This window comes from Peromyscus maniculatus, chromosome 8 (genome assembly GCF_049852395.1).
Source record: "Peromyscus maniculatus bairdii isolate BWxNUB_F1_BW_parent chromosome 8, HU_Pman_BW_mat_3.1, whole genome shotgun sequence".
Classification (NCBI taxonomy): Eukaryota; Metazoa; Chordata; class Mammalia; order Rodentia; family Cricetidae; genus Peromyscus; species Peromyscus maniculatus.
The window spans coordinates 29,890,135-29,911,325 of record NC_134859.1 but is presented as its reverse complement, the minus strand read 5'-3'; the positions used below and the strand labels follow the sequence as shown (position 1 = coordinate 29,911,325).

Below are 21,191 nucleotides of genomic sequence, written 5' to 3'. Positions count from 1 at the left end.
GTCGGTTCGCTCACAGGAGCCTTTGGAGTTTGCAGAACCCAGGAAAACAGTGACGGAGTGAATTTCCTTTTCTTTGATACTAAGGGGTCTCCAGCCTTAGTGAGCACGGAAAGGCGATGAGGATTGGAGTCACCCATCTTTTATAGTGTTTAACCGGCTCTGTGCTCTATACCCTTCCTGTCATATTTCAGATGACAGGAAAAAAACAGAGAGGGTCAATAATTTGAGCCCAGACAGGATAACTCGGCCCATGTCAGGAGTAGTACTTAACAGGGAAGCAAAATGGGACATGCCTTGTTCTCCTGTCCTTTGTCTCCAACTCAAGGTGGACAACAGAGAATGTCCTGGGACTTTAAAATGCGGGTCTCAGGGTCCAGCCCGCAGCTTCAAACGCCCTAAAGCTGTCAGTTAAGTATCAATGAGTTTTTTAAAATAAATGATCAATTTTTGTACTGCCCCCAGAATGTTGGCTTTGTTTTTGAATAATTTGTCCCTAATTGCGTATTTTGTTGACGTTAGATCCCAAATTCAGAAAAGATTATAACTGTCAATGGGGGGGGGGGATGAGAACTAAGAAACAGTATCTACTACTTCAGTAACAAAAGACAAAGGTCAGAGGACAGCCTCAACCTATCAGCAGTCTGTGGGGGCGGAGCGAGGCCCGGGCAGGCCACGCCTCTCACCCCGCCCCCAACCTGCGCCACGCCCCCTGCAGCTCTCCGGAGCTGGTCGATGCTGCCCCCTGGTGGCAGCGGCTGCACAGCGCGTTCCCCCCTTACACACCCCCAAGCCGCGGCTGCGGCTGCGCAGTGCCGCCCTCTGCCGGCCCGGCTCCTTCCTCCCTCCCATCGGCCTCGGCTTGCGGGCCTTTCAAACATGGAGGAGCGCGAGTGGGGGGCGAGGTCGGCTCGCGCCGGCAGCCCGGCCAGCCCGCCCAGCCCGCGGCTGGACGTCAGCTCCTACAGCTTCGACCCGCTGCTGGCCCTGTACTCGCCGCGCCTGCCTCCCATCCCCTACCCCAACGCGCCCTGCTTTAACAACGTGGCGGAGTACGAGAGCTTCCTGAAGGGCGGGCGCACCGGGCGCGGCCGGGCGCGGGGCACCGGGGAGCCGGCCTCGGCGGGAACCTCCACCGGAACCTCCACGGGAGCCGGGACCTCGAGCAGGGCCCGGCGCCGCGCCGCGCCCACCCCAGATCCCGAGCGCATCCAGCGTCTGCGCCGCCTCATGGTGGTCAAGGAGGACGCGGACGGCGCGGCCGGGGCTCGACGCCAGGGCCCGGGGCGCAGCAAGAAGGCGCCGCGCAATGTGCTCACGCGGATGCCCTGTGAGTGCTGCGGCGCGGCGGGAGGTCTAGGGAGGGTTGGCAGAGGTCATCCGCGGGAGTCTCGGGGGTCGTGGGGGCGCGGGGAGGGTCGCCTGCGGGACACAGAGGCTCTGCACGAGTTGAGGACGAGGGAGAGTGACGACCCACGGGGGAAGAAGATCCGCAGGGGCCATTGATGGAGATCTGGAGGAGTGTTCCCAGGTAGAGGAGAGCAGCTGCAGAGGGGCTGCGGGAGTCCTGAGGCATGCGGAGCGATTGTGGGGCTTTGCAGACAGTTTGGGGAGCATTAGAGGTCTGCAGAAGTGATGACAGGTCTTGGGGACCCACTGCAGGGAGGTGAGCAGGAGACGTATGGAAGTTGTGTTGAAGCACAGCCAGTCTTAAGGTGAATGGGATCTGAGGGTCAGTCGGGTGGGGAGTGAGGCGATAGATCTGTTCTCATAGCGCGAGAGGCATTTCATATCCCAGCATGGGAAGTGACAGCTCCGCCTGGGGTGCCGTTTGCAAAATTGGCTGCGGGGGACCTGATCCACTTATGTTCGCATTAACTAAATCACTAGTGTTCGAATGCCGCAGACACAGGATGCCACCAAATCACAGGTGTGGTTTTACAGCCCCTGGCTGGGGCAGCATATCTGTCAGGCTCAAGTCGGCCGGTGTGCAGGTTGTTTTAAATTCTGAAGGTGTAAATGGCACAAAGGCATGTCTTGCAGCTTCCTAATCGATCCTCGGGATGAAGCTGTAAACAGCAAAGGTTCTAATGTGCTAGTTAGGTCTTGTATAAATGGAATAAAACAGCCTAGGGTTATACCCAATAGTTCTGACATGTGCCCTGTGAACACAATGACCTACTTAGCCAGTCAGAGCTTCTGTAGCCGGCTAATTAAAGCGTTACAATGTTAAAGGGACTTCTTTTGGACGAGAGGAGTGAACTCAGCAAGAGATTTTGTTTTGTCATGTTCCTAGAAATTTGTTTATTAGGAGAGAAGCATCCTGAAAAGCTGTGTACGGCTGCTGGTGCCTTTGTTGGGTGACAGACTGTACCAGAGCCTCCCTGCCCAGCTCCGCTTTTCCAGAGCTGACTTGTACAGCAGTAGCAGAAAGACGGAGTGTGCAGGGTTCTGGAACGAGCAGTCCCAGTACCTTCTTTTGCTGTGTGTTTTGCCACTGTTAGCTTGTTGAATTGCACCCAAGTCGCAAGAGTGTAACATTTATTCCCATCCATTCTTCTTACTGCCTTGCTACCAAGATTGTCAAGGGAAACACTGAAGAGTGTTTCTGGTTCTCCAGTGTTAGGACTGTGTGAAGACCAGCTTCATCTGGGTTCTCTTAAGTTCATTTCTGGAGTCAAGACCTCGTAGTAGTAGCCCTCATCACTGGAAAAACGTGAAGCAGTTGGGCGTACCGTGAGAGATGGGTGGATACCATAAAGAATACCTTCAGAAAGCGAGTACATGATTAAAGTCAGAGGATTCGATTTGTTAAGGAGTTTTTCCAAGGGTCACCTTTAGGATTTGAAGTTAAAGAAGGACGTGGATGAAAACACAGTTTTCAAAACTCAAGTTATTCAGTGTGCTTAGCATGTAGCAGAGGCCAGCATTTTCACAGATGTATAGCGTCCCCCTTGGTTTGAACGCTGGCTTCATCGACTTCCAGTTGTTGTATTTTAGGCAAGTTACACCACTGGACCTGACGTTTCCAACATGGTAATGTTTCCAACAGAGGTAGTGTCGCGCTGTCACTGTAAGGGTTAAATTTATCAAGACTTTGAAAACATTTGCAACAGTGACATTCTCTAGTAGGGGAGGTTTCCACAATGTCTGCTGTCTGTGGGTTCCTGTAGTGGCGGTCATTATTATTTCCAGGTTGACATCATTAAAGGTCAGAATACTTGTGACTGATTATTGTATAGAGGGTTGGTTGAACAAATTACTTTCATGCTGTTGAGCCTCTTCAGCTGTAAATTGGAGTGAGATAATTGTGAGCACCAGGAGGACCCAGCCTTCCGTGGGGGTACTTGGGTTAGAAAGTACTAGATAAAGCTCACCAGAAAAGCAGGTGAGCTTTGTGGTAGATCTTTGCTGTGAGCATGCCTTAATATTTTGTTTACCTGTGGTGATATTTTATTTGTGCTCTAATAAATAAAACTTATCTGGGGATCAGAAGACAGAGCCAGCCACTAGATTAGACACAGAGGCCAGACAGTGGTGGCACATACCTTTAATCCTATCACTCGGGAGGCAGAGCTCCATCTGGATCTCTGTGAGTTCAAGGCCACACAGGGAACAGAGCCAGGCATGGTGGCACACACCTTTAATCCCAGTACTTGAGATCTCACGTCTTTGCTTGGGAAGGACACACGCCCTTAATCCCAGGAAGTGATGGCAGGAAGCAGAAAGGTATATAAGGTGTGAGGACCAGGAACTAGAGGGTTTTGAGCAGTAGTTCAACTGAGACCCTTAGGGGTGAGGACTCAGGCTTCCAGTCTAAGGATTCGTGGAAAAAGGATCAGCTGAGGAGTTGGCGAGGTGAGGTTGGCTGGCTTGTTCTGTTTCTCTGATCTTTCAGCATTCACCCCAGTGTCTGGTACTGGGTTTTTTGTTCTTTTTTTTTTTTTTTTTTTTTTTAATTAATAAGACCATTTAGTGATCCGTGTTACATTTACCTTTTTAAATGACTCAAGTTGTGAACGTGTGAGTATTTCAGTCTTTTAATTGGCAGCTGTCAACCTTCCCAGCGTCCTTCTGTAGCCCATACTGCCTGGGCAGCCAACCCATTGTGTCGGGCAGTGTAGTAGGTCAGATAGGAACTTCTCTTGTTATCTGTGTGGTCCCTAGCCCAGTGATGCTGTGAAGGACCTTGTTGCCACTCCTGAGGTCTACACTAGGCAAGGTGGTGACTGGACTCTTGCTCCAGCACCACCTTCTCAGAAACTCTGGAGCCGTCAATCAACCCGCCACTTGCACAGCTGGAGGACAGTTGTTAGGAACTATGGCTACTTTTCCCCTCTTTGAGACCATTTCTCTACGTAGCTCTGGCTGTCCTGGAACTCACTCTGTAAACCAGGCTGGCCTCGAACTCACCGAGATCTGCCTGTCTCGGTCTCCTAAGAGTGCTGGGATTAAAGGTGTGCACTACTGTCCAGCTGGAACTATGGCTACTTTTAATGCCTCGTGTCTGCCCAGCAACACTTTGTTTCAGCCACCTGGGACATGTCACCCCAGGTTGTGGTCAGCCTGGTCACAGGAATCTCTGTAGTTGTTAGGCCTGTTTGGAGGCCATCACACCGACAGCTGTCACCGTGGTAGACTGGACTTCAGCCCTACAATGTCACTCTATAATGGCTCCAGGAGACACTACTTCAACCCCAAAATCTCTCCAGATCACCACATCCATCTTGCAGATGTCCTCAGACAGGGGAGGATTATCTCCTCTACTCATGACAGCCATAAGTGTGCCCTGGGTGACCGAGTGCCGAGTTAGCGGTTAGCAGACTGGGGCCCGTGCTGTGGAGGCAGCCCGTGCTGTGGACGCAGCCCGTGCTGGGCTCTCCTCTGTATTACTGTCTTCTGCTGAAACACTTGGCCCAGGTGAATCCTCATCTGAACTGTTTTCATTGACTACTTGTGGTCTTCGTCTTGGGCAGAGCGGTCAGACCTGGGAACAGGAAGAACAGACAGTCCTGGGGATGCTAGCCCCAGGCACACCCAGAAGCAGCTAGAGGGTTGTTGGAGAGTTCCAGACAGTGGCTAGGAACAGAGATTGTGTGGGCTGAGACTGTGAAGAACTGAAGGAGTGCTGAGATGTCAAGTCTGTGGACAGAGAAGGGCAGCTGAGAGCCATGAAGATGGAGGCATTGTAGCCAACGATCAAGAGTTACTAGGACCGGCTGTGGAGGGGTGGACCACTAGGAGAGGTCCTGGCACCTTCAGCTTGGAGATGCTGAACTAAGAATCTGGTGGATTTCCACCTGAATACAGCAGAAGAACCCTCAGCCAAAGCACCTGTGTGTTGTTAGGTGGTGAGACTTACAGGAAATGATGGATGCAAAGTCAGCCTGCCAGAGGGCCTGGCTCTCAGAGAGCCTGGAGTGGCAGAGATGAGCAGGATGGTGTGGCTGGGGAAGGGAGCCAGGAGACGTGTAATATGCCAGTCATCTGATAAGATTCCGGACCGAATTGTGCTTCAGAAAGAAAGTACTGGGAAGGTCTTAATCCCTGAGAATCTATGGCTTGAACTTCTTGCTAAGCACAAGCAGAAAGGGCAAAACTCATCTGGAGTTGCATAGATGTGTCTCAAGAATAGCAGCAGTAGAGGAGGGGATTTCTGAAGAACTTTCTTCAAAATAATGCACACACACACACACACATTTCATACAAAGTTTAAGGAGCCTGCCTCATATGCATTTGGAGTCTGTCATGGAAATGGCTGGAAAAGAATGTTCAGTCTTAGAATGGAAGGTTCATTTCTGCCTTGATAGCTTGTTTTCATAGGTGGTGCTAAGGTTGTATTTTAACCACTTATGGAAAGAAATGAATGCTTCCTGGAACTACAGCTTGTTTAGTCTTTGGAAGAAGAGAAATCAGAAGAACATTACAGATGTAGGAATTAAGATCCTCGAGTTGCTGTTTGCTTAGTTAAGATACGTGCTTGCTCCCCCTGTCTTAGGAAGCTACAGTAAGGCCCTTTGTTTTGTTCAAATTAGAAAGAGAACTTCCACTTTGTGAAAACACATGCGTAGGAGACAAGACAGTACATATTTGTGTGCAGAGGGTCTAACCGAGACACTGTGATGTGTTTCAATTAATTGAATTACAGAGACCTATTCCCAAAAGTGATCTAGAAGGTCACTAGTCTAATTTCCTTTTACAAATGAGGAAACTTAAACTTATAAGGAAAAGGTCACTTACCAAGGTTACTCTGAGTAAGGGTCTGAATGCTGCTTACACACCTGATTCCAGAAAGTCTGTGACACACACACAGATCTATACATACACACTTATCAAGGGTTCAACGCCATTGCCAAAAGACACGTCAATGACCAGCAGCATTCTCTGCTTCCTTTCTGAGACCAATGTTTCTATCACTTCGCCTGCGCCTGTACTGGGTTACCTCATTTCCAATCTGTCGGTTTTCGCCTGCGACTGTACTGGGTTACCTCATTTCCAATCTGTCACATAGACTCCCACTTTCGTCTGTTGAGTCATTTCCTTCCAGGAGGATTTTCCTTCATTTGTCACAGTATTCATTTCTACGCCAACTCATGAATGAGGAAATCAGTTATCTGAACTGAAGTCCAACACTGTTCTCTCTTACACTCCTAGCAATAATGAAGTTTTTATTTTAAAATGTATTGAGGTTCTTTGGGGAAGTGTCTGTCTGTTTGAATACTAGAACCAGCAGAGCACAAAAGAGAAGCTGACGTGAAGTAAGAAAAGCCTGTCACTGCCCCAAGGTCTGCAAGAGAATCTCTCACCCTGAAAACTGGATCTTTCTTGCCCGTTATTCCTCCCTTGCATGGTCACATTGCTGTGTTCACAAGGTGCTTGTTAGGACTCTGAGGAACCGGATGCTCAGCAGACATCCATTTCCTCCCAGTGTGAAGATGTACATTGAAATACCAGTAACTTCAGGAGCTCCTACAGGCTACACATCAAAAGGCCATTCCACAACAAAAACAAACAGGATGCCATGTTTGAAACCTACTATTATATATGACAAATGGAAAAATAGAAAATTTAAATTTAAAAAATATATAATTCATCTTAAAGGCAGCCATAACAACATATTAAAATAAAATAGATAAAATTATAAACATCGAAACAAATTTACATTTTCTGAACAGCTAAATGTGAATTTACAGAGATCTGCCTGCATCTGCCTCCTAAGTACTGGGATTAAAAGCATGTACCACCACATCCAGTTTACAACTTTAGACTTTGATTGCACATAATATCAAATTACTCAGATGAACAACTCTCTGCACCTGTAGAAATAACTATAATGGTCATATTTTTAAAATAGGTTTTTATTTTTATATTTATTTATTTATGGTTTTTTGAGGCAGGGTTTGTCTATGTAGCCCTTCTTGTCCTGGAACTCACTCTGTAGACCAGGCTGGCCTTGAACTCAGAGATCCTCCTGCCTCTGACTCCTGGGTGCTGGAATTAAAGGTGCGTGCCACCATGCCTGGTTTAAGATACGTTGTTTTTATTTTAATGAATAATATTAAATTCTCCGAAAGCCATTTCCTTTGAGGGGTAGCGTGGATTTAGAGGCAGCTTGAGACAGTTTATTGCTTTCAAACACTTGAATTGGCTTTTGGTTCACAAGAGGATTGACCCAGGGTTACAGTTCACCATAAGTATCCTGAAAAACACAGGACCCGGAAGAACCCGGCAACTAGTGCGAGCATTCCCCTTTATTTCTTTTTTTGCCTGCAGACTTTTTTTAAAAGTGATGGTACGTCTTAGAATCACTGTCATCATCAAGTAGAGGAGACATTTATAGATAGTGAAAGATTTAGATTTGAGCTACGAATGTGGCTTTTCCACAGTCTGTTGGAATCTGGCCTCTCTTTGGAGTGTGTTGGCGGTACTAATCCTGCCACTCACAAGGCTTCTGTTGGCGAAAGTGGGGTTGCCTTGGGTGTGCCGAGTGTGCCGGGTGTGCCGGGCTGGCCTGCCAGTGGAGGCAGGTGTTACCCTTCACTGACCAAGGGCTTCTGTTTCAGTGCATGAAGGTAGCCCTCTGGGGGAACTCCACCGCTGTATCCGAGAGGGAGTTAAGGTGAATGTCCACATCCGCACCTTCAAGGGACTTCGGGGTGTCTGCACAGGCTTCCTGGTTGCATTTGACAAGTTCTGGAATATGGTAAGTAGCCTTTCTTAAGTCTCCTATGTGTCTCAAGGGCATGCATAACCTTGTTAGTCAAAGCCCTAAGAATAACTTCTCAATTGAAATCTTATACATCTTGACAGTCACCAATGAAAACAGCTTTTCTGCTCCCTTCCCTTAGAGCAGGGGTGTTTGGCCTGGGCAATTTGGCTCTTCTCTCCCTCCCAGGACCAGGGGACAGTGTATGGAGATTTAATTATCTTTTTGGTAGTCACATCTGTGGGAGATGCTGGACTGCTGCCAAGACAGCCCCCCTCCACCAAACAACAAACTATCTTATCCTGTGTGCCCTTAGTGCTAAGGTTGAGAAACCTAACCTTAAGGAACAATTATGTCATCATTTAGTAATTTTGAATAGGCTGACTACCAGCCATTCTTTTTGTTTGTTTGGTTTTTGTTTTGTTTTGTTTTGAAGACAGGGTTTCTCTATGTAGTCCTGGCTGCCCTGGAACTACCTCTCTAAACCAGGCTGTAAACAAAGTCTCACTATGTACTCCTGGTGGAACTCACTATACAGACTAGGCTGGCCCAGAACTCAGACTTTCTCGCCTGCCTTTGCCTTCTGAGTGCTGCCATTAAAGGCGTGCATCACCATGCCTGACAGCCATTCTTCTCTCCCTGTCTCCAAAACCAAGAGGAACAGCTTCTGAGGAATGGGACACCGGGGTTTGACTTCTGGCCTCCTTGAGCACACACATACCCTGTAGTGGAGCCTGGCCTCAAATGCAGCCCGTTCCTCCCCTGTCTCCCTTCATATCTCTTCATGGATGAGCTGCTGGTTCTACTGTACCTTTTATAGATAAAGACTGAGTCCAGAGAAGTTGGATCCATGCCCGATCTACTGTTAAGAAAGAACCAGGTTTTAGCCTGAGTCTTTATGGCTCCTAAAACCCAAACCCTGCTTTTATTGTTTGTTTGTTTGTTTGTTTGTTTGTTTGTTTGTTTGTTTGTTTGTTTGTTTGAGACAGGGTCTCTTTATTATGTAGCTCTAGCTGTCCAGGAACTATTGCTGTAGACCATGCTGGCCTCAAACTCACAGAGATCCTCCTGCCTCTGCTTTCCAAGTACTAGGATTAAAAGCATGCATCATCACCATGTCTGGTTTGAAACCCTTCTTTTAATTGTTACGGAATTTGAATCCTAGAGGCTTCATCATTTGGTAATGCCTCTGAGCCTCAGATTTCTCATTTCAAAAAGTAGGCTAACATCCTGTGATGATTTTATTCTTGATAAGAGCCAAGTTTCTTTATTTGTCTTTCCGGACAGGATCTCACTCTGTAACCTGGAATCCATCATGCTGCCTAGACTGGCCTTGAATTTACAGCAGTCATCCTGCCTCAGTCTCCTGCCTGGGATTACAGGGGTGAGCCACCATATCTGGCCCTGGGGGAAGAATTAAAGAGAATGTATTTATTGACAGTAGTGGTCATAATTACTGTTTCTTTAGATGTGTAGGGTGAGTTTGCATTTTTCAGAGTAAATTGCATAATTTCATTGATCCTGACAGTTATCCTGTGAGGCTGATGCTGATCTTGTTGATGAAAAATGATTTTGTCATTTTTCATGTCACCCTGGTGAACCTCAGACTCACTGAAAATGAGAAGTATAAAGGAGTAGTCATGCTTCTTAGCATGTGGTTCATAGCTGTCCTGCAGCAGAACCACCTAGGGTTTCTGTTGAACAGTACACGAGATCTCTAATAATGGCCTTGGGGCTGATGAAATGACTCAGGCAGGTAAAGTCGCTGGCCACCAACCCTGAAGACAAGATTTGATCCCCAGATCCCACTGGTAGAAAGCAAGAACTAAGTCCTGATCATCATCTGACTTCTGTGCCCACCATAGCACATGTGTGTAGGGTAGAAAGCCTGCTTCCAGGGCTTGAAAACCCACGAGTTCCTGAGCTCAAAATCCCACCAATGCCTGGGTTCACCCAAGCTCAGGACTTGAAATCTCACCGATGCCCACCCTGGAAATCTCTACCTTGGAAAACTCTACCCTCAAGAAACCCTATATAAGCCTTCTTTGTAGGGTAAAAGGTCCAAGCCCACTTCTGGGTCCCAAAACCCACCACTCCCTAAGCTCAAAAACTCACCAATCCCTGAGCCCAAAAATTCCACCAGGTCCCAATCTGGAAATCTCCATCCTGGAACCGCCCCCCCCCAACCCAAGAAACCCTATATAAAGCCTGCCTCCTGCTCAGTTCCCCGCCGCTTCTGGCCACCCCCTTGTGTCTCTCCCAATGATCTCTTATGTGAGGTTTGTGTGCATGTGACTGTGTTGTCTTCTTTGGCTTCTGCCTTCCAGGATACCTTTCCCCACAGAGCTGTAACACTTCCATCGGGAAAGTCTGCCCCTCAGAGATGTAACACTTACATTGGTTTTGTGACTCGTATAAGCTCTTCTGTGCCTGAGCTCCACCCCCCTCCCTGGTCTGCAGCACTGGGACCCTATCCCTCATCTCCAGTCCACTGATCCCTTGACACCCCATCCACTAGTCTGAAGTTCTCCCTTAGTCTGTGTAACAGCTTCCCTGAGTTCAAGGAAGTGAGCGTTGAGCATCTGACACTCTCTGGAGGCAGAGGTACCCCCAGCCATACTCTTTGAGCTGGCCCTCTTCACATGACCCCTCCCCCCAGACACATACCTTGGAGCTGCAATCTTGCAGTTTCCTTAGGCCCAACTGGGCTATTGCACCCCTTTCTGTTCCCTCCTTTTCCATCTCGCCCTCGAAGCTGCCTGTAATCCCACAGCTTCTCTCAGCTCTCATGGCTTTTTTGACTTGGCTCTTGATGGTTCCCTGTTGATGAGACCTCGTCCCTGAGCTCAGTTTTCTCATTGCTTCTAGGCAAGCCTTCAGGCCTCCTGGAAAGAAAGCCCTGGTACTCCCCATCGGGCTGTTAGTCATGGCCCCTGTTGAGTGTAGTGATAACCCATGGAATGGCTTGGTCCTCCTTCAGTCCTCCCTGAATCCTGTGGATGCCCTGGACTACAGGCTGCAGTGATGTTTTTTCCTCTCTACCTCACCCCCGTCCATGGGAACAGTGTCTTCTGTACCCTCTCACCACCACCACCCCCCAACCCTTGGATGCCTTTTAAAAAACCTTCAGTCTCTGGCACCTGACCTGGTAAAGGATGCCACACTTACCTTTCCGCCATGCCCCCCGCCTTAGCCTTGCAAACTGACTCTCTTAAGGTGTGCACGAGCATTGGTTTCTGCTGGCCTCTGCCACCCACCATACTAGAGTCTGCCTCTTCAGCTGCTTCTTCCTCCACCTGCTCTAACCATCCATCTCTCCTCCCCTACTCTGTAAGTGTCCTCTCTCTGGCTCCTGGAGCCTGCTAGCCCTCCAGGGCCCCCCACCACGGGAGCAACTCTCTAGCCTGTTTCCTGGCCTCCTCCCCGAGAAGCTGCCCGCTAAGTCCTGCAGCCCCCTCCTTCAGCCCTTCTGGGCCTCTGACCCTGTCCCTCCTGTCTCTGCTCCTCTGGAAGTCTCACAGCTTCTCTACGCCCTCCTGGGCTTATTCCTTGTCTCTCAGCTCTCACTTGGAGCTTGTAGAAACTCCCTCCGGTGGAGTTCATTTCTCCATGGTCTCAGATTTTATTAAAGTCTCACTCTGTTACTACAAACAGCTTGGCTTCAGTACAGTTCAATGGCCAAAATTGGCATGCTCAATTTTCAGTGGGAGCAACTTCTGCCGCCACATAAACAGATGATCGGAAAAACTTTTATATATATATATATATAAATTGCAGGTGGGCTGCATTTTCACCAATAGCCTCTCCTGGGTTCTCTTTAGGAACCTCGGTCTCGTCACACTGTGACAAGTCTCAGTTGCTCTCCATGACCCCTTCCTGTCATTTTTAAAAACTAATACCACCCAGGTGACTCTTGTATTACAAATTCCAGCTACCAATTGAGGTATATATATTTGCTCTCTCCTTCTCTATTTGTTCCCATCTGCATGTATCCATGGCAGCTCTTACATGTGACTATTTATCATCCGAGAGACCCCTCCCAACATACACACCTCTAACCAATAGCCCATCTAAGAGGGTCTGGAAATTGCTCTATATCAGCCTGTCAGAAGCTAGTTTAGTTCCCTACAATTCCCTTATTCATCTCTCCTTCTCCAGGACATTCCCATGCTTGTTTTCTGTATGAAATTTACTGTATGAAAATTCCTGTCCTGAAAACAAAAATCATAAAAACAGGGTTTATGAAAGATAGGGTTTAAAAAACAATGCTTGTTTAATAAGGTATACTCATATATAAGAATGTACCTCAACTGGTAGCTGGAATTTGTAATACAAGAGTCACCTGGGTGGTATTAGTTTTTAAAAATGACAAGAAGGGGTCATGGAGAGCAACTGAGACTTGTCACAGTGTGATGAGACCGAGGTTCCTAAAGAGAACCCAGGAGAGGCAGGAGAGGTGAAAATGCAGCCCACCTGCAATGAGAATCTAAGAAAGGGAATGATGGTCTGAGGATGGGCAAGTTTCAGTAAGTTTTGAGGGTCTAAGAAAGTGTAAAAGATCTGAGGATTCGAAAACTTAGTTTTGAAGGTATAATAAAGTGCATTAAGGTAATAAAAAATATTTCGGTTATCTTTCTCTCCCTCTGCTATTGTTAAGATATCAAAGGCTCAGGAAACCTATATGCAAATGATATGCAGCCCACATACGTGGTGGAGTCTGGAGACTGCTCACCAGCAGGTTGCCAGAAGGAGATACCAGTCCAATAGAGAACCGGATATTGCCTTTCTTAACTCCCTTTCACCCCCTCCTTTTAATTCTACTGATCACACCCTGCCTTGTGAACTTTTTGTTTAGATTTCTTCAACAATAGATCCAAAAGATTTCTAAACAGACTTTTAGTCAGCTGCTATTACAGGATTATTAGCCCCTGGTTACGGAACCAGAGGCCTGTGACCTCAGACTGTATCCTGATTGTGAAGGTCAGATTCACCCCAAGAATTTCTGGTGCCCCCCAATCAACAGGAAGTAGTTTAATAATGATGTTGCCCCCTTCTTGACCCCTAATTGTTTATTAATAATAAACAAAAAAGGGGGGATATGTAGGGTAAATGAGCTCAGAGTTCCAGGGCTTGAAAAACCCACCAATCTCTGGGCTCTAAATCCCACCAGTCCCTGGGCTCTAAATCCCACCAATCCCTGGGCTCAAAAACCTACCAATCACTGAACTTGAAATTCCACAGATCCCCCCCCCCCCCCGGAAATCTCCACCCTGGAAAACTCTGCCCCTAAGAAACCTGCCTCCACTTGGTTCTCTGCTGCTTCTCTCCTGAGCAGAGGCAGCTACCATCTTGTGTCTTTCTTAATAAATCTCTTGTGTGAGGTTTGTTGTACAGTGTGACTCTGTGGTATTCCTTGGCTCCCAACTGCCAGACTTTCCCCTCAGAGCTGCAACATTCACAGCGTGTACCTTCTCCCCACATACAATCAAATGTAAAAAGCTTTTTAGCTGTGTGTTAGTGCACACTTTTAATCCCAGCACATCAGAGGCAGAGGCAGGTGGACCTCTGTGATTTCGAGACCAGCTCTGTTTACATAGAGAGTTCCAGGCCATCCAGGTCTATATAATGAGATTCTGTCTCAAAAAAAGGGGAGAGGGATTGGGGTAGAAGGGAAAAAAACCAAACTAAACAAACGAAAAACCTTACTTTTTTTTTTTTTTTTTTTTTAAGAGCAGCCTTGTGTTTGTATTTTCATAAGCTTCCTGCATATTTATGCGCACTGAAATTTCTGAATATCTACCATGGGATTGTAAAGCCTTGCCATTGTCAAAGAAGCGCATCTAATATGCTGGAAGAAGCTTGGAAATCGTAGGCAGCCTCGTCAGGCCTTACCATATTGTGACCACACTGAGTCACCTGTTTAGTTCTGCTGTAATTAGATGCTCTCCCGCCTTCTCTCAAAGCCTCTATAAATAACATCCTTTTCCCTTTCTTCCCTTTGGGCTCCTTCAGGCCCTCACCGATGTGGATGAGACTTACCGTAAACCTGTGTTAGGCAAAGCCTATGAACGGGATTCTTCGCTGACTCTCACAAGGGTAGGCAGCTCCCCCTGACTTCCTGGATACCCACCCTGCCTTCTAGCTTAGACGCCATGATCACAAGTCCACTGCCAGGGAACCAGGTGTCTGTATCAGAGTCGTAGTCCCTCACTGCATGCTTCCAGCAGATCCCAAAAGCACCCGCTTCTTACCTGCATATGTGCCGTTCAGCTTTGTATCACGGAGATAAGGGTACCTCTTCTCCAGTCATAGTTGTCTGAGTCATGTCAACTCAGAAATTGGAAAGTGACCATTACCTTTAAGAAAATGTCAGTGCAAGGAGTTCACAAGATGTAGCTAAGGAATCTGACCTTGTTGTGTATGTTGACAGAGTTATATTGTAGGCATTACCACAGCTAATAGTTGTCACTGTTTTCCTTATAGCTTTTTGATCGGCTGAAACTTCAAGATTCCTCCAAAAAGGAAGCAGATTCCAAGTCTGCGGTGGAAGACTCCACCCTGTCTAGATACTCGCAGACATCCACTTGGAAGGTGGCTTCAGTGTGGGGACGAGGAGACACTGACCGGGGCTCACACAAGCGCTCCCGCTCCGTCCCTTCCTCCCTGCAGGCTTCTGCCAGGGAGGAGTCCAGGTCTGAGCTGTCAGGGAGGACTACACGGACAGAAGGGTCCAGTGCGGGAGGTACCTTCTCCAGGGCCACCACCCTTTCACGGGGCCAGTCCCGAAAGAAAAAGAGAAAGCCCAAGGTGGATTACCAGCAGGTATTCACGCGACACATAAATCAGATTTTCATTCGAGGCGAGAATGTCCTGCTGGTTCATCTTGCACAGTGACCAGCTCAGCCCCACATGACCTTCGGGTTTTAGAAATAAAGTGCATGAACTGTTCTTATGCTATATCCTAGTATCCCAATCAAAGTGTGAGTCGCAGTGATTCCCACTGGTCCTGCCCGTCCAGAGGACAGAGCTGGCTCACCCTCTGGAAGCCGTGTTGAGGGGAGGACAGGTCAGCAATCCTAACCAGGCAATCCTAAGCCATTCACTGTACATGTGTCCAGCAGGCTGTCATTGCCTGCTCCAGAGTCTCAAGCATAAGCTGCTCCCTTTGACTTAGGGTTATAGTATGAGTGGAATCTACTCTGTGGAAACTGAGAAATGCCTGAGAAAGAAAGATATCATTTTTAAAAGCTAGTGCTCCAAGCACCAGGAATTTGATCTATGAGCAACAGTGTAAACTGCCTGAGAGGCCTGCACCCATATCTTGGGACTGATCTTTGCTGTACATCATTCTCTTTTGACCAAGAAGTGAAATTTCTCATCCTTGAATAGTAATAAGGTCTAGGAAAGTTACCGGCTTGTGCAGGAGTGAAGCGCAGCTAGGTGTTGCTCTAAGCAGCCCGAGGTGACAGCTCGGTTTTGAGCCCCCTCTTCTCCTGGGCAGGAATGCAGAAGCTTGTCAGTGTTCTCCTCACCAGAGGTGGCCTCTGCACATGGCATACCAGATGGGACTGTGCCGTGCTTGTGGCTTGTCGTCCCCTCTGACTCCTGTGGCATGGTGCTAGTGTGCATGTGCTCTGTGGTATCACCCCATGTGTTGTGTGTGAACTGTCCTGATGTGACCTTGGCGTCTGACTTCAGAGAGTTCTGCATGAACTCAAAATACACATATATCACATGCCTGAGAGTCCCCTTTCTAGGCGGGGCTGGCCTTGTGTAGAAAGTCTCTCAGAATGGTGTTGCTATGAAAAAGGGGTCATAGGCTTTTATTCCCTGTGTCACACCAGTGAGGCTCTTAGAGGTCAAATGGGTGTGTTCTAGGGGCACTTGACTCCCATTTAGACTTGAGTACAGGAATACCAAAGGACCCAGGGACGCTCCTACTTGAATTATATCACCATATGCTTTTCAATCACAATACAGAATGGGCTACATCTTGACATTGACTGTTAGGCAATTTCAAAATTTTGTTTATACTTGCTTTATGGTAGATAACTTATGTTCAAAGTAAGAATAATAAATAGATAACTAGTCCAAATGTATGTATGAACAGAACATTTTCCCTGCTGGGTTTGTGGATCCTGTAAGCCTCCTGAGAAGCAGGCTAAGTAAAGTTTGCTTAGCTGGACCACTGCCTCATCAGACAATGAAAAGTGAGCAGATGCCCCCCTTTCCCCACCAGACACCTACCTCACCAGGGCATTGTGGCAGAATTTTAGAAGGTGTTTTACAGCCTCTAAGCATATCTAAGTGCCATGAGTAATTTTTCCTTACTCTATTGTATAGCTCTGTAAAAATCCTCTTCTCCTGTGAACAGGGCAGGTGCTATATAAGAAAGAGATCTTCCCGCTGTCATTTGTGGTCTAGTAACCATCATCAGAAGCTACGAGAACTTCAGCAGCTGTGTGCCATGGTCTGTTCTTTCCTCCAGAGGGAAGCAGGTCTAAGGAACAGCTTCATGAAGGAGAGAGGGACTCTCTTTGCTGCTCCCCACATCCCGGCCCCTGCTTTTCAGGGGTGTCTGTGGTGGTACTGAAGGGAGAATGTGCAGCTAAAGACAGCGTTGTTCCCAGAGGGGGCTCTGTGGGCTGCTTCCTGTCTGTTTTCTGTTTGCCTGCTCTTGTTTCTAATTGTGTTTACGTGGGAAGGCAGGGCAGATGCTCTGAGGTCCGTGGAGGCTCTGGGTACAGACTCCGGCTCACCACTCTTGTCTTCTAGCCTAAAGTCCTGTCTGCCTCCTGTTCCCGTCTCCGTTACCCAGTCATCATCGGGCTGTACGGCCTCCATCTCCATCGGTGTCCCTGTGTGCCTTCCTCACCTGTCTGCCCTTTTGTCCCTTGGCTAGAAGCTGTAATGGATGCTCTTTTTTCCTGACTCTGTAGAAATGTGCAATCAAAAGGAATAGAAAGAATTTCTGTTCATGCTAGTGACCCTCCTGATTTATTTTATACACATGACAGTTTCATGTTGCTATATAACTCTCCCATATTTCTCTAAGGATTGATTTATAGTTTTCCACTCAACATGACAATTCTAAGCCATGAAAATTGTGTGTGTTCTATCTTTAGCTCTTCTCCATTTATTTGTTTAATTTGGACAGTGATTCCAAATGAATACTGTCTAGGAAATGTGTAATTTTGTAGAAAGCGTGGTAATTATTTTCACATAAGTCAATTTAATAAATTATTGCCTTTTCTTCATTATTGGAAAAATTTTCAAAAATAAAGAATAGGTTCCAATAATGTATTGCTGCTCAAAAATGATATCATGTAGGTCATGATGAGTCACTGTCGTGGCTGGACTGGGCTGGTTGCTTAGTGGTAGGCCCTGTGCTTGGTGTTCATGAGACCCTGAGTTCAGTTCCTGGCATGAATGAGCGAAGGGGTCAATCAATCAATGAAAGCTGCTGTGGAAACAGCTGAAGTTTTCCTTAGGAGAAAGACAGACCCTGGGGAAAGGGGCTGGTGGGTTGAGTCCTAGAAGACACTAGAAGGCCCCCTCCTTCTGGAGCCCCACAAATAGAGAGTGGAGTAGAGCCTCCTCACTGGTGTTTTTAAAAAAATTAGAGTTTTCTTTTAAATAAACACTTTCACTTTTGAATAAACAGCTTCGATTGTTCAAACTCATCTCTAGACACCTGAATAAGTCACAGAATATTCCTGCATTCTTGTTGAGGTCTTTTCAAGAGTATGTGGCTTTATTCGGGGGTAATGTTGCCAGCAATCAGCATGGCTGGTGATTGGCTTGCTTTTTTTGTTTTTGTTTGTTTAGCTTTGCTTTGGTTTTTTTTTTTTTTTTTTTGAGACAGAGTCTCAGGCTGGTCTGAAACTCACGATGTAAACCAGGCTGGCTTCAAACTCACAGATCTGCCTGCCAAGGGCTGCAGGTAACGGGTGCCCTACCCCTGGCTCAGCTATTAGTGTTACCGGTTTAGTTTTGGTGGACTTTTGACTAGAAATTACAAGTAGGCAAGCATCAGCACCTGAACAAGGTTGTTAAAGGTTCCTGCTCAAGGCTAAGGGAGGTAGCATCCAGGACAGGGGTCCTGGGCGATGTCCAAGGACTAAGGTCTACAGCTTAAATAGACAAAGGAAGCCAGGCTCCTACAGGCACAGGCAGCCATGCACAGATGCCAGGATTTCTGCCCAGGTCTCAGCGACTGGCTTCACAGAGTGGTCTGCTCCCGATGGTTGGGTTTGTTTGTGCTCAGCTTGCAGAAGCTGCTGGTGGTGCTCACACCGCCTGGGAAGACCACACATTGGTCAAGTTCAGACATGTTGTGCGTGTAGGTTACAGGAAGCTGGGGAAGGAGCCAGCAGCTTCTGAACCTGGTCATGGGCAGAAATACTGTTTTGAAAGTAGCAGGCATTAAATGGGCAATGTTAATATGGAACCAGGGTGCTCTGCTGTGTCACGTGATTAAGAAATGGCCGCCAGAGCCCTGCTGCATGCCATTCTGTGCATAGAGCCATGCTTGTGCTCCACATCAGCACAGCTTTCGCCTGGGTTGTTTGTTTTAGTGTCTGGGAAGCTTGATGGTTTCTTTCTTAGGACCAGCAGGCAGCTTGTGAAGTTAGCTTCTGAGGCAGGGGATTTGGAGCAGTCTGCACCTTGCTCTTTGGCGCTTATCAAGGCAAAGAACATTCCAGTGTGGGTGCCCACGAACCCTTGGGATGAGCTGGGGTCAGATCAGGAGCAGCCCGTCTGTCTTGACAGGGAAAGAATGCCCCTTCCTCAGCCTCACAGAGATCTGTGCCGACACTTCTGCCCTTTAAGAGAAAAGAAATAGACCCAGCATGATGCGAAGTGGGTGTTTGTGTTTCTGTTTACACTCTCTCCATGACAGCCTCGCAGGCGAAATCATGAAATACAGTTGGCTCTATAAATTGCTTCTTTAAATGTCCTGTAGGAAAAAATTAAAATTCAAAGACAGCTAGCTGTCATTGGTGCTCTCCCAAAGCGTTTCATTCCCTTCTGTACTTTTTATGAATGAAATGGTTGCTGTGTGTAGGTCAGGTTAATGGGAAAAAAAAAAAAAGAGTCTGATGGTATAAATTGAGTAGTTTGAGAGATATTTTTATTTTTCTCTTCCTGAACTACATCTGGAATGCATGCAGCCCGTTGTGAATAACTCTGTTCATCTGTCCATGTCTTTCTTGCCCAGAAGGCTTTTTTTTTCTCAGTGGCTGAAAGCAAATCCATCTCCCCTGGCCTGTGTGGGAAGATCAGCTGTTACTTTCTTGCAAACTGGTGGATTTAAGATAAGCCTCAGCCTCCTGTCCCAATTATCTGAAGAAGGGTGGGGCCCCGTCACTCCCAGTGTTTCAAGGAGTTTTCAGACGTTTGTCATTTCACTCTCCTAATAAAAGCAAAAGCCCTCTGTCAAGAATTGGCATGGGTGGTCTGAAGATGGGGGCAAGAAAACTCCGGGCACCCGGGACCCGTGGGGTCTTTAAGCTGTCAGAGTCCAGGCTCTATCCAAACACTTTCTGCAAACACAAGGTGTCCCTTAGGAAAGCTGGGAATGTGGTTCCTGGCACATCGAAATCACTTTTGATTATGAGTCCTTGGGAGCAAATGTCTGATGTGTTTTCAGAGCCCTGAAGGAAATGTCTGGACACTCCAAGGGTCGATGCAGGTGACGACCTGGCCCTGTCGTGTGGAGCTGGGTTCCAGAGCTGCTCTTCCCCTCTTCTTCTGTTCTCCCAACAGGAAGGCAGACAGTAAGCTGTATCCTAAACCACTCACACCTGTAAACCCAGCCCTTAGGAGACTGAGGCAGGAGGACCACTGTGACCCAGGCTAGTCTAAGCTACAGAGGGAAAGTGTTTCAAAAATAAACAATAAAAAAAGATAGTAACAAAAAGTGATTTGCTTATTCAGTATGGACATGTAAAGGCTGTGGCAACTGTGTCCCCCTGCACCGTGACTTGGTGATGGTTTACAGACAGGACTGACACTGGATGACTGTCGTTTCTGTGCTCATACAACAACTGGTAAACCCCGAACTGACCTCCTCTTTACCTTACCCCTTGTTGTTAGGTTAACCGAGACCCTTCCTGTTGTGGGGGCCTGCTGCTAGTCACCTCCGATTGCAATGTGCTGCTTTTGGTATGTGTTGAATGGGAGTCTGGAACTGTAATAAATATGATTGTATCCATTCGCTTGCCGCTTGGTCTCTGCTAATTTGGGGAGTCCTGGAAAAATCGTGGGTCTCTTACCAAGAGAAGACACACATCTAGAAAGTTAAAGTATTTCAAGAGCGGGCTGGAGAGATGGCTTAACAGTTAAGAGCTTCACAGTCATGAGGACCAGAGTTCAGATCTCAGCACCCACGTAACAAGCCAGGCGTCCCTCATACACCTGTAACCCCAGCTCCCGGGTGGACAGACAAGAGACTTGGGCTGGCTGGCTTCTAGCCTAGCTGAGAACAGTTGAGCCCAAGTTCAGGGATGAGACCTCACATGAAAGAGGGAGGGAGGGTGGGGCTGGAGAGATGGCTCAGAGGTTAAGAGCACTGGCTGTTCTTCTAGAGGTCCTGAGTTCAATTCCCAGCAACCACATGGTGACTCACAACCATCTGTAATGAGATCTGACGCCTTCTTCTGGCCTGCAGGTATACATGCAAACAGAGCACTATATATACAATAAATAAATAAATCTTTAAAAAAGAAAGAGGGAGGGTGAAGGAGGAGGACCACAGTGCCCTGGGCATGTCCACAAACGCATACACATGTACACACACATACGTACGCACAAATAACCAAATAAAATCTTTATAGCCAAGTGCAGTCCTGTTGCTGTGGTCTTGGGGCCTTTTAATGCCAAAGCTCACATCTGGGTCCCCATCACTGAGACAGCTTTGTTCCCCCAAGTTCGAATTCTCCCACCCCCAAGCTGTACTAATTGCCCTGTGGATTTCTTCTGCCTC

General features: G+C 47.4%; 1 protein-coding gene across 1 annotated transcript; it reads left to right on the top strand.

Moving 5' to 3' along the window:
• Positions 1 to 837: 837 nt before the first annotated feature.
• Positions 838 to 20,423, top strand: Lsm11 (LSM11, U7 small nuclear RNA associated). The gene is made up of 4 exons (XM_006994638.4): positions 838 to 1,327; positions 8,061 to 8,200; positions 14,216 to 14,299; positions 14,687 to 20,423. The coding sequence occupies exons 1-4, from the start codon at positions 877 to 879 to the stop codon at positions 15,095 to 15,097; spliced, it is 1,086 nt and encodes a 361-aa protein (XP_006994700.1). The 5' UTR covers positions 838 to 876; the 3' UTR covers positions 15,098 to 20,423.
• The last annotated feature ends 768 nt before the right edge of the window (positions 20,424 to 21,191 follow it).